Source organism: Oryza glaberrima, chromosome 12 (genome assembly GCF_000147395.1).
Source record: "Oryza glaberrima chromosome 12, OglaRS2, whole genome shotgun sequence".
NCBI lineage: Eukaryota > Viridiplantae > Streptophyta > Magnoliopsida > Poales > Poaceae > Oryza > Oryza glaberrima.
Genome location: NC_068337.1, coordinates 2,032,606 through 2,046,448, shown reverse-complemented (window position 1 = coordinate 2,046,448; position 13,843 = coordinate 2,032,606). Strand labels below are relative to the sequence as shown.

At 41.3% G+C, this 13,843-nt stretch overlaps 1 protein-coding gene across 1 annotated transcript; it reads left to right on the top strand.

The window, feature by feature from the left end:
* Positions 1-5,847: 5,847 nt before the first annotated feature.
* Positions 5,848-10,508, top strand: LOC127756853 (uncharacterized). The gene is made up of 2 exons (XM_052282241.1): positions 5,848-7,130; positions 10,104-10,508. Exons 1-2 carry the CDS (start codon positions 5,923-5,925, stop codon positions 10,210-10,212), a joined length of 1,317 nt encoding a protein of 438 aa, XP_052138201.1. The 5' UTR covers positions 5,848-5,922; the 3' UTR covers positions 10,213-10,508.
* Positions 10,509-13,843: the final 3,335 nt, after the last annotated feature.

Genomic DNA, 13,843 nt, shown 5'->3' with positions numbered 1-13,843 from the left:
CTCGCAGTATTTGGAGGGTGAGCGGCGTCGATCGGGGGATTGAGAATCGAGATGGCCAGATGGGTGAGGGCCTGGGTCTAGGAGATGGGTGCGCGTAAGGAATATATAGGCTGATTTCTTTCCCCAACTCACTTCACTGGTCTTTTCGCGCGCACGCTTTTTAAATTGCTAAGCAGTGTTTTCTTTTTTAAAATATATATATACTAGCAATAGTGTCCGTGCGTTGCAACGGGAAAAACACTGTTTTATAGTGTGAAACCTTGAAAACCTCAAATCGGTAAAAATAAAGTCTAATTTGCTATATTAACAAATAGGTAGAACCAAGTCTAATTTGATAAATTAGCATAGGATTTAGGTTTTAGGTTTAGATTTATTTTTTGAACCTACTTAGGAGTTTATCCGATGGATTTTAATTTAAAAATTTTGAGCCACATTGTTTGATCAAATTTGCTTTCGGCCCAGGTCTTCCCAACTGGCCCAAACTTGGGCTGGCCCGTCTTCGGCTAGCTGAGTCAATTCAACGGCCCGCAAGCCGAGCAGCTGAGCGCGGCCCACATAAGCGGGGACGGTCCGATGCACTTCCACGGCCCGTTGGGCGCAGCATAATCAGCGGCGGTGGCCTGACGCTGGGCAAATCTGAGCCGTCCGATCTAATTGACAGCTCCGATCGTCCCCGTGCTGGATGAAGCGCCGACCGGGAGAGAGGGTTAAAACCCTAGCTCCCAAATCCCTCTCCCGATCCTATTTCTCTTCGGCGATGAGCGAGCGGAACGACGTTGAAGGCGATGACGGCAGTCCGGTGAGCTAGTGCGCGCGTGCGGTGACGACCGCCGAGCGGCCCCTGCTTCGCCAGCTGGGAGGCGCGCCTAAGGGCAGGGTAAAGCCGTGCCATGGCGTCGGCAGTCTGGCTAGGCGGGTGCGCAAACGGCGATGAGCGCCGAGCGGCCTGGACCTTTAAGATAAGATAAGATTTTCACGGACGACGGAAGTAAATTGAATCGGACTTTCTTTTTAATGTCTTAATGTTTTTTTCGCCCCTTTTCCGTTATTACGGACGATGGAAACGTTCTAATTTTTAAAGTAGTAGAGAGAGAAGATACAGATATATATAGTACCGTGTCACATATAATAGGATTCGATTTCTTTTTTACCGCGTCACATACAATTCTTTTTTTAATCAGATATAATTCGTTTTTTTTATTTTTTCACCCTCTTTTTACCGCGTCTATGGAATCAGATTTGTTTTTTTGCCCGATTTTTTTCACCCGATATTTTCGCCCTGTTTTTTTTTGACTGATTCCTATTTTTGAATCGGACAAATTGGTTTATTTTTTTTCGCCTTTCTTTGCACGAAATCGTCGTTGTTTTTTGCACGGTTTTTTTTCACCCGATTTTTTCCCTATTCCTTTTTTTAATCGGACAGATTGTTTTTTTTAATTTTTTCACCCTTTTCTTTATTACATGGAATAGGATTAGCTTTTTTTCGCCCTTTTTTCGTCCATTTTTTTCGCCCGATTTTTTTGGCGATTTTTCGGACGGACAACGGAAACACCTCATATTTTTTTAAGTATAAGTAGAGTTAGAGATAGAGATAATATAATAGGATTTGATTTTTTTTTACCGCGTCACATATAATTTCTTTTTCTTTGGAATCAGATAGATTTTTTTTTGTCCTTTTTTACTGCGTTGATGGAGTCGGATTCGTTTTTTCTTTCGCCCGGTTTTTTTGGCTCGGTTTTTTTCGCCTGGTTTTTTTACGGACGATGGAAGCACCTCTTATTTTTAAGTAGAATATATATATATATATATATATATATATAGAGTGAATCTATTCTACACCCCTCCCCTAGAATAACTATTCTACACCCCCTTCCATGGGCCAATCCCACCTCCCCCCTTCCTAGGGCCCAAATCCCCCTCCCACCTTAGTCAAAGGCTGGTCAAAGCTCCCTCCCGCCGGTCAAACCCGCCCATTGACTCCCTCTCCCGGCCACCACTTTGTTGTCCTCGTCTCACAAGAATTCCGTAGTAACAGAACGGTCATCGTGCAGTAACAGAATAATTTTCTCACAGTAACAACATCAAAAAATAGTCATGATGGTCTAGTTTTGTTATGCACTTTTTTACGAACATTATGGTGCAAACGGATTAGAAAAATAATATATAACATGAGAGATATTGCTCTCCAAATGTTGAGATTTACTTTTTTTAGTTCTCGTCTCGCTGGAAATGCGTAGTAACGCGACAGTCAATATGTAGTAACACGACTACTTTCCGCAGTAACAATGTTATAAAATAGTCATGATGGATCTAGTTTCGTTAAACATCTTGTCTCGATTATCGTATAGTAACAAGGCAATTGTATTATTGTTTAAAGATTAGAATTCTAAAAGTTTACTTTTACTAAGCTTGTTACTATGTATCTTTGTATATAGAAAGAGAAGTACTTTTAGCACTTGTGTTCACATGTGACCATGCACATGCACCTTTTTAGCACTTGTATTTTGCACAATATTGAGATTTAAAAATTTAGCTATGCATTAGCAGTGGTACTGTAATAGTATAGTTACTAACGTATGTTCTCTTTTACTGCAATTTCGTCATGATGTTACTGCAAAAGTGCAGTAACGACCTATATATTTTACAGTAACGACCTATAAATTTCGTAGTAACGTATCATGTTACCGCACTACTGTGATAATGTTACTACCGAATCATAGTAATATGATTTATACAGTAACATAATGGATTTGTGTTCACAAAATTTGAATAGATGTACATAGAAAACAAACAATGATCTCAAATTACAAAGTGTCATAGGGTAAATTGGTTAGAAGAGTTTGTTATGAACCATTAGATCAAGGATTGTAATCTTGAATTCATCAATTTATTTTTAATTTTTTTCTAGAAAAGAGAAGAAGAAAAAAAAGGAGAGAGAGATCGGGATGGGGATGGGCCGGGCGTGATCAGGAGGGAGGGATGGGCTTTGGTAGTTGGGCTGAGAAGATCTTGAATTCATCAATTTATTTTTAATTTTTTCTAGAAAAGAGAAGAAGAAAAAAAAGAGAGAGATCGGGATGGGGATGGGCCGGGCGTGATCAGGAGGGAGGGATGGGCTTTGGTAGGAGGGATAGGTTTTGGTAGTTCGGCTGAGAAGGAGGGGGTGTAGAATAGTTATTCTAAAGGAGGGGTGTATAATAGAGCTACTCTATATAGATATAGATATAGATATGTAGATTAAAACCTAGAGAAGTAGAGATCAGATGGTTTTTTTTCCCTTTTCTTTTGGCTTTTTTGGACGGTGTTTCTTTTTTTTCATCCAGAACGGACTTTTTTTTAAATTTTCTTTGGCATTTTTTTGTTTTTTTCCGTTTATTTCGGCTTTTTTACGGTGTTTGTTTTCTTTTCGGTTGCATCAGATCGGACTTTTTTTTCCGTCTTTTTAGTTTCTTTTACAGCCGGCGTTTTTTTCGCACGGTTTGTTTTTCTCCCTTTTTTGATCGCACAATTTGTTTTTTTTCTTTTTTTTATGTTTTTCGCATTTTTTTTACCGCGTTGACGGAGTCGGATTCGTTTTTCTTTTCCTTTTTTCGCCCTTTTTCACATTTGGTCTTTTCCTTTTTTTTGCCCGGTTTTTTACGTTTGGTTTTTCTTTTCTTTTTCCGGTTTTTTCGTCCGGTTTTTTATAGGAAAGATTTGGGTTATTTTTTCGTCTGGTTTTTTTACGGACAATGGAAGCATCTCTTATTTTTTAAGTTTTAAGTAGTAGAGATATACGAAAGTTGCTTTAAAAATTATATTAATATATTTTTCAAAGAAAATAATAAATACTTAATTAATCATAAGAAAATGCATCGCTCCGTTCTACGTGCGCAAAAGGTGAGTTCCCAACCTTACCTCCCGAACACAGGTGAGTTCCATTTTGCCTCTCTCATGTATAGGTCGAGTTTGATCCACGCCTCTCAACCGTAAAACCAGGTATATCAGCTCCCTCAACTAGTTGACCTGGTCAACATTTAGTGAGTCAGCATGGTTAGTCTAATATGGAATATTTTGTTGGTCCCACCTCCCTCTCCACCTGCCATGTTAAGCAACGCAACGTCGTTTATGTCGTCCCCCTATGCTCGGAGCACCAGCCATCAGTGTGCGCTGATAAACCCTGCTCCGATCAACAGCACACAAATCCCCACGTCCCTCCTCGATGGGGCGCTCTCTCACACGGCGTCCCCATATGCCGTTGCCAACCCCATAAGGCTTTGGTGCGAGGGCCCATCCGTTGTTGTCACAGCAGTGACTTGTTCGTTGTCGTCTCCTCTATTTTCTCTCCTCCCGCCTCCGTCTCCGCTCCAAACCATCTCCCTCTCCGCCCTCCCTGTTCGGCTAGATCAAGAGGAGTTAGGCAAGTTGACAGATTTGATATCAGGGGGCTCCACGACCTTCCCTTCTAGAGGATTTGTCCCCATGCTGCAGGTGAGGCACTACCTCACTACCTCGAGTTTGAGGCGAACTGAGCAACCAGGAACAAGCTCATTGAGGTAGTACAAAACTAATGGCACACGCATTCAGTTATCAAAATGGTGCCACGTATATGCAATCTACTTTGCACGCTGTCCTAATTAATCTAGATCTTAAATAAGAGATGATGTACTGATCTCTGAAGCTGGAACTTGAGATGCACTAGCAACAATTGGTGAGGTACAGTGGTGATACTGAAATACTGACCAAGTGATGATACATGGTGCTGATGATTGGTAATGAATGTTTTTCCTCTATTATCTATATAAAGGCCCATGCGTCGCAAAGGATATTATAAGAGATAAAAGCAAAAGAAAAAAAATACAAATTTATAGCACAGTTAGTTGATTATGCATATAATGCCATCTCCAAACGCAACCATTTTAAAATAGGGGCAATTGCAAATTTACCACTATTTTGAATCGTTATTGTAAAACTGCCACTAGAAAATTGCAAAAATGCTACTGGAACTGTCATTCGAGTGGTATCCTTGCAATATTGAAAAAAATGGTGGCAAATTTGCAAATGCCCCTTTAAAATATGTTGCAAGATCACATCTTTTTATCCTCTTCATCTATTTCCATTGGGCATATGGTCTGATAACAATGCCAAGAACAATCACGTGTGGAGACCTTATAGCCGAAAATATTAGCTTGTGGTGTTTGAGGTAGATTCGGACACCACCGCTAACATCATTTAAAGTAGTATAGATTCTGCAGCGCTAGGAACTTGGCCACCACTGCTGGGCGCCGGCCTTGCCACCATGCGACTATGCGAGCATGTAGTAGTTAGTTGAGGTTACTAGATCTAAGAGGCTGCTGGAGCGTGGAGGTGAGGGAGGAGAGATGTCCAAGTGACATCTTCAAGCTCGGAGAGGGCTACTCTAACTCTAGACGGAGCTCAACGATGCGGTGAGGACGGATCTTGGCAGCGAGCTTGAGGTGGCCGCCTAGGGTGGTGGCGGGGAGGCGGAAGCTAGAAAGTGGAAAATGAAGATTGCTTGATGCTGCCTGTGCTGAGTCACTGAGAGATAGGAAGGAGATAGATGAGAATGACTCGTGGGTCCCAAATATTTTTTTTTTATTTCTTTTGTTGACTTAAGGAAGTTGTTGTACCTGGTTTTGCGGTTGATGAAGTGAAATCAATCTTGGGCTATTGTGTGGGGACGCAATTGAACTTTCTTATTTTTCTTTTCAATTTTTTGGCCCGAACTTAGAAGAAAGCCCATACTAGGAAAGGCCCAATGGCTGCAAGTTAGTGGGCGGTGACTAGCGTTCCGTGGGCTATATTTGCCTATCTGGGCTTTAGCCTGGCAAAACTGGCTGCCGGACTCCGCCGCATCCTTGCAGCGTCGAGGTTGTGCCAAATCAAAACCCTAGCTTTCCTCGTTGCTCGAGGGAGACGACGATGGCGCCCAAGAGGAAGCCGGATGGCGACGGCGTGGGGGAATCAACCGACGAGTTCGCAAAGCCGTTGGACGACACGATGGAGTTCGCCAAGCCGGTGTACCTTGTGGCGGTGCGCGAGGACGACCAGGCGGCCTACTCCATCCTGAAGATCGATGCCGCCGCCGGTAACGACGAGCCGCCGCGCGTCCGCGCCGTTGCCGTGCTGACGACCGGCACCGAGCGTGGCATGTCCTTCGTCACGGCGCATTCGAAGCACGGGTCGTGGATTGTCGGCGTCGGCGGCGGGCTAAGAGCCGGCACCATCATCTTCGACCCGAGCACATTGAAGACGTTCCAGGGCCCGCGGCTCGGCTACCCCAAGCACAAGCCCGTCTTGATCTCCCATGGCAGCGAGGTATACGCCATCTCAGGCACCCCCAGGGTGAAGCCCTCCATGGATTGCGAGCCATGGTTCGAATATCTCAGCTTCAAAGAGGGTGTCCCCTACAAGGAGTGCGGCCGTTGGGTCTCCTGGCATCACCTGCCGCCACCACCCTTCTTCCCGTGTCTCTTGGACCCCTATGAATTTCGCAATCCACCTGAAATTTCAGTCTCATCCTATGCTGTCGTGGACTCTCACATTTTGATTTCCCCGCAGCCAGAACTAGCGGTAGGTACTTACGCTTTTCATGTGGTGAACAAAGTGTGGGAGAAGGTCCACGACAAGAACCTGCCTTTTCTTGGTCAGGCTGTGCCCCTTGGCGGCAGCCTCTTCGCTGCCTGGCCCATATCTGCTGCCTCAACCTCAGCTGCCTCTGTGTTCCACATGTCCATCAAGATCTCTTCGTCCATTCCGGTCGCTCCGGTGACTGTGAGCACTCCCTCATTATCAATCCAAGAGTTCATGTTGGTGGCATCAGAGGACAAGATTCCCTGGCCACTCTTCTGCCCCATGGGAAAGGGCAGCTTCTGTTGCATCAGGTTGACACCCTCTCGTCGCTGGCATAGCCACAAAATCAAGTACTTGAACAAGGAGGTCAAGGTTCTCTCGACTGCCTTTCGGATCAAGAACATTGAGGCTATCATGACTCACTGTCAGTCACAGCGGGGCAAGGCTAAGGATCAGCTACTTGCAGTACAAATGAAGGAACAGAGGCATAAATGTGAATCCAACGGCTTACTTGGTTTGCTGGGCTCTGGCATGCCTGTGATTGCCGCCCTCTCTATGTAAGCACCTGAGGAGTCTCCCTCTCTTTTATTCTTTAGGCTATAGCTACCATTTTAATTTCTGTTGCTGCTACTGGATTAAATCTACATGTTTGCACCAGCAAATGAACTGACATATATTAGTGTTCTTGTTTTATTTATAAACATTCCATAGAACCCATTAGGTAGCATCTGAAATTTTTAGCAGCATTGAATACATTTAATCTGGGAATAAGTATACTAGGTAACTTTGGGTAGTTTAATTTGCTGCCATTTGGTACTGAACCTTTCATATGGCAGCGGTTCTATGCAAACTTAGTCTCATTGTCAAAAGTCACAATATTAAGTTTCCACAGACTGTATGGTTTCTCCAACAATTGGTAATGTATTGTAATTAATAATTGGAGAGAGCCAACGCAACCCCTTTATTCTGTACTTCGTGTTGAAAAATCTAGCAAATGTTTATTATTTGATAAGGGCTAGTGATTATATCCTTCGGCCCTCTTTGTTTAGGCTTATAAGCCAACTTATAAGCCGAAAAGTCTAAGCCTAAACAAACAAACAACTTATTCGTTTGGCTTTTTTGAAGCCATAAGCCACTCTAACACTATTAAGCCAAAAGCTAGGTTGGAGAAGTTTTTTTGGCTTATGAGAGGTTCTGCATGACTCCGCCACTAAACTTAGGACATTAAATCCACCGGCTTATAAATCATATAAGCCAATAAGCTGACTTAAAAGTCCTAAACAAAGAGGTCCTTAATCTGTGCTCCTTCCGTTAATCAACGTGAGGTCTATTTTGGTTTGAAAAGGTCCAATTTTGTAGTTTTTTTTTTCCTTAATTTGTCAAAATATACATGTGTACAAAAGCTGCATCAGTAGATTGGTATTCAAATTGCTTTTAAGATGATGTTAAGTCAGCAGCAATTGATGGTATATTTCAAAATCAATCGTAAGAGAAATCAAAGATCAAAATCTACTTTAGAAGATTTCATCCTCTCAAAATATGCCTTACATTGATGGATGCAGAAGTGCCTTCAAGCAAGGGGAAAACCCTGAGTAAGAACCAGGTGAGCTTGCCTGTTTTTTTTAGGAACATTATTAGGCTTAGTATTAGTAATAAAATAGTTCTTAGCATCTCAGTTACTTCCATAATGGAACATTCTTACTGTGGGGACTATGCTGCTCCTACACACCCAATTATGCGTAGTTATCAATATTTAGTGTGAGCAGGATGATGAGGTCATAGTAACTAATATTTAGCTACCATTAGGATACTAGAATCTGCTCTAGGATAGTGGAGTTCGTAATAAAAACTGTTGGCCTATGGTTGTTTGGATCTTTCCATCACGGGAACTTGATTCCCCTCACTACTGATCAGGGTTCAGGAAGGCACTAGACGCTAGTTGGGCAGCAGCCCTGTCTCCGAGCGCCTAGGTACCAAGAGGTCCAGGGAACCATCAAAACCCATGTCATAGAGAATGCAGTATTTCCCCCAAAAAGAATACACAAGAAATATTCAAATTGGAGCACATTAAGAAGGCCATTTGGAGTGGTGGACGTTGCAGTTTTTAGTCTTTTAGAGTAGACAAGATTAAAAATGTTACCAGTACCTTCAAGTTGGGGCTCAGGAAAAGGTGCATCAGTCAGCAGGCAACACATCAAGCATCACAAGCAGCAGCAATTCCAATCCAGCACAAAGCAGTCCACTTCTCCAGCTCAGCCAGCATTACAGATATGCATTGAATGAGTTAAAATGTATCTCAAATCCTCAATGTAATGGAAATTGTCATAACGGATTAACATTGACATAGTAACAAAATTACTGCTAATTTTGGCTGAATGGTTGCCCATCCCTTCATCTGTGAGTCTCTGGCTACTAATCTCAAACAACTGCCCTCATTGGCGATGGCCTTGCCCTCTCCAAACAATTCATCCTCTTGTGGTAGTCTTTGAGCCTCCGTATACCACTTTCTTCCCTTGCCCATCATGTCCTGGTCTCTTCTCTACAAGCTTTGATGAGATCTAGGCTAACTACGCCTATTGTGTGCATCATCAGTTGAGCTCCAAGGCCAGAGTCCCTTGCAAAGCCGCTATTCTCTGTTGCTTAAATTTCAATAGGTGAGCGCCTTGTAATTTCTTTTGGGTTATGACTGTTTGGTAATTCTATTGCTGTCAAAAATAAAAGATTAGAACAATACTTGAAATGGGGATCGAGATATAAATTTGATGTAGTAACTTCATGTCTGAGATCCAAACATGCGGTAGGTTTGATGTTGTGGATTGGAATATAATTTACTAATTTTGTTGTAGCATTGGGACATCTTTCATAATTCACTACTCCTAAATGATATGATTCCAGTACGTTAGTAGCTAGTAAACGGACTAATGGGCATTTTACCAGGGTATTGATCCACTCTTCCCTTGAAGGTTGAATCATGATTACAGTTGCTTGCTTTGTTTATACAGTGCTGGTTGACTTGTGAAACTTGCACTACGATATATTGATATAGTCATAGGATGTGATGACATCTTTCTTAACTTACTGAGAAATAGGGTTGGAGCAACTAACCAGCAAATATTAATGGAGTAGTATAATAGACCTGTTTTTGAGAGAGCTCCATTCGTGCGCTTCTATCAACTGTATATGCACATTGTTTTGCTGGTTTTCTGATTATTTGGTAGGAGTAATACTGGGATGACCCTTGTTTCCTAGTCTACTGCTGTGGATGGTTTTGGTATTTGCTTCCTTTCCCAAGTTTAGCTCATGCTGTTCTCTGTCAAATTTTGTCCTTTTAGGTCTTCTGTAATGTCTTGGATAACCATTAAGACTGGATGTTGTGTCAAATTTCGTGACCTTACTCATTAAGAGCGTGCATGGAGCCATGAACACAACGTTTTGCTATCTTAGCTTAACGCCTGCTTATCAGCTGTCATAATGAGCGAAATAACTGTTGCAAATTGAATGTTGACTGGTTCCCTTTTATGATGACCCAGGGACACGCAAAATATTGAGCTGCGGGATGAAACAATTGGGACAATAGGAGCAAGCGGAGCTACTAAAAGCATTATCTTGGAAGCACCTGTAATTCCGACAGGTAGATAAGTGGTGTTGTATGGAACTGAGCCAACTTTTGTGTTAAGCATCACTGTCTATATCCTCCTCAGGATGGGGGCAATCCTTGGGTCTGTCTATGAGTCGGTGTAAATGTTACTGTTGAGCATCACTCACCATGAACTGGCGAGTTCTTTCTAACCTTGCAGACTCATCACCGCGCTAAAGCAGACATGCCATTGAGCATATACCCTGTCTCTTCTTTTAACCATCTCTTCAAGGCTGCATTTGCTTGTGGGTTCTTTCTTCTTGTATGCTGGCGTTTCAACTGAACATTTCAAATCAAATCGTTTGTTACGGCAAAGGAAATAGAGAGACAGGGTATGCTAAGACCTCTGCTGCACATGTTCGTAGGTTGCACATGGATCTCCAAGCAATTTGTTAGCGCGTTTTCATTATCGATCATCAATTCTAATTGCTTCAATACTTCTCTTAAATTAACCAAAGGTGGCAATGCCACGGCAAGTATATTATGGTACTAAATAAACCATTCAGTAACAGGAAAAAAAAGAAGAAAAAAATGGAATACTTCCATACACGATGAGATGTCAAAGCAAATCGCAGCTTGTAAGTTGCAACACAGTTCTACAACAGGCTAGCAAAGGCTAGTTGAAAGACAATAAATTGTAGTAATAGGCATGCAGCTGACAGTAACACTGTTAAATAGAAATTTTGCACGATAAACAGTATAATCAAAACACCCTCACTGAACCAACAGATAATTCTATAAATAATATAGCTGTAGCCACCATTGTATCGTAAAGCCGGGAAGGTATACATTGAGTGCTAAATTCATGATTTGTTTTACACTGGTACTCCATTTAACACCCACAGTTCTCGGGACTCAGAAAATACTGGATGAGTGGTTACAATACCTCATTAAATACAAATAACCCAACCAAGCGATCAAAGAGTACTCGGTGTCTGTTTTAGCATATAAAGATCAGAAGATATATATATAAGCACTAGCTGCGTCAACAAGAAGCAAAACAAAGACCTTCCTCCAAGCACTAGCTGTCCCAAAAAACGACGAAAATGTGACCTGCACATCTCCATTCTCAACCAGTGCTCAATGCCTTTCACATAATGCCTGGATCAAAAAGGAAACAGTCAGTACTCAGTACAGCATGCGACATTAACATTCAGTACAGCTGGGACTCTGTTCAGGCAACCTTAAAACCCAAATATGCTCTAGTTTCAAGCAGTACAAAAAATTCCAGTTATAAATTCTGAATTAATAGCCACTGTTGTTACACTCCTCTTCCCAAAACAAAATCCAACAGGCCATACAGTTATTCTAATATACCTATCCCACCTCATAGGTCCCAGCTGGGAGCACATGGGATACCAGGTCTCAGAATAAAAGCTGCAATGGGGAAAACATTATTTTTTTTTTCTTTTCTTTTTTCATGCTCCAGATTTAGGAGTCAAAATTTTAAAGCCTTCGTGATTACGTTCAAGCACATAATACAAAGAATATGCTTGTTACCATATACCAATTTAACTACAAACTTGTGAAACAAATCAAACATCTGCAAACACTTAGGATTGTAGCTCATGAGAAAAGAAAAACATTGTCAACTGGGAGGAACAAATGCATGCTTGCACAAAGAATTGTGTAAATACTGCTCATTTCAGGATGCGAAACTGCTGATACAAGAAACCTAAGGAAAAGGAGCTTCAAGTTTCACTGAACTTTGTTCTCTATCTCCTAGTAGAATGTGCTTTCCCTTTTACTTGTGAACTTAGCCAGGCCCTCATGCTTCCTATTGAGATATTGGGGAAGTAATCTGCCAATGGGTTTGCTTCTTTCTCCCCCATTTTTTTCGCTTTGCATTCTTTTGTAGATGCCTAGATGCTCTTGAACAGTTGTACAAATGCATGAGTCCAATCCTAGTTTGGTTAAGCACATACATTTCTGCCATAGAGTGCTTTGGTCATGCTTAAATATATCTTAGATGAGCAAGGGAGATTGGACTATTTGATCTGAATATCCTACAAAGGAAATCAAAAGGAGAATTGGCAGATCTTCGTTTGCAATTTAGGCACTTAACACTTCGGCTAAACTACGAGTACTTAACACAGTGACTATTAAATCCAAAAATTAAATGAAACCAAGCTGATGGCCTGGGAAACGCAGTATACTACTTAATCTTACTACAAACCGCAACCTCCATTCTGGACAAATCAACTACAAACCACAATGTTTTGTATATCACAGTGTCCAACCCTATCTTTGACAATTTTAAACCACAATGTTTTGGACACCAGTGTCCAACCCTATCTTTGACAATTACTTTTTTCAAGCAATTTTGTTGAAATTTATTGAAAAAATAGCCATTAGAAGTATAGGTCATGACAAATCAACTAATGTCTTTCCCATATCACAAATCTTAATATTTTTGTGCGCATTTTTTTTTTGCCACAGTTTATAAAGTTTGACTACACGCATTTGAGAATGGAGGGAATACAAGTTGATGGTATCACATTTAGTTCACAAAATTGCATGTGCCTTAATCCCCTATTGAACTCTTTCTCACCACGCAGTGACAGTTGACAGCTAAATTATCTACAGTTACTAGAGGAGGTCCAGCCAACCAGTCAAACAAGAAAAAAAAATTCTAAAGCTGGCAGGTTCAATAGCTGAATTCCTTCATGGACATTCTGCTCAATCAAACTAGAAAAGAAGAACATCTGGAAAATCAAGTGGCAAGCATTAACCACCTGATGGTTTTCTCGTCCAAATATTAAGTGTTTTAGAACTCTTCTACAAACCTATCACTCTCAGCAATACATAATGTATCTTTTCCAATGTGCGTCTAAATGAATGGCAACAGAAACATTTGATATGCCTTTCAATTTCTTATTAACAAGTCAAACAATTTATGCATGGAAACAGGAGTATGGATTAAAGCAATGGTAGTCTAAAGCAAAAGCATTCAACCCTACCAAACAGTCCAGCCGCACATTTCAAACTTCAGTATAGTAACAAGCATTCTCTAATGTATATTTAAGTGTAATGTAAGGAGGGAAAAGAAAACTACTCCCTCCTCGGCTCCTCCCCATAAAAGATTGTAATTCTAGCATTCAAATTTTCCCGCAAAAGTTGCAATCCTATATTATTACTTTTTCCTCCAAGTCTCCAACCATCCCTAGCTCAAATTTCTCCCATTTTACCACCAACTGCCCCTCATTTAATGAGGGGCATCTACGTCATGTCCCTTAACCACTAAATTCCCCACTCATTCTAGGATTGCAATCTTTTCGGGATGGAGTGAGTACAAGACTCTTTGTCATTTGTTAATAAGTTGGGCTATTTTTCATCTTTCTTATCATGCTTAGCACCAATATTGATTAGAGGTAGCAACACAACCATCGATTATCAACACACTCAATACTCGTGGCAGTAAGTTTTAGGGCACCTAGATGGCAAGTTGCCTAGCTTCCAAGATAAAGAAAAGGCTTGATTCCGATGAAAAGGATGAAAGATGTTTCTATATCTTTTTTAATGCAAAACTCCTGTGCAAGAAAAACATCCTATGAAATTTAGAAACTGTGAGTGATGAACAGGTGTACATTAAGGTGGAACATATTCTGAAATAAAGGTGTCAACGGCACTTAC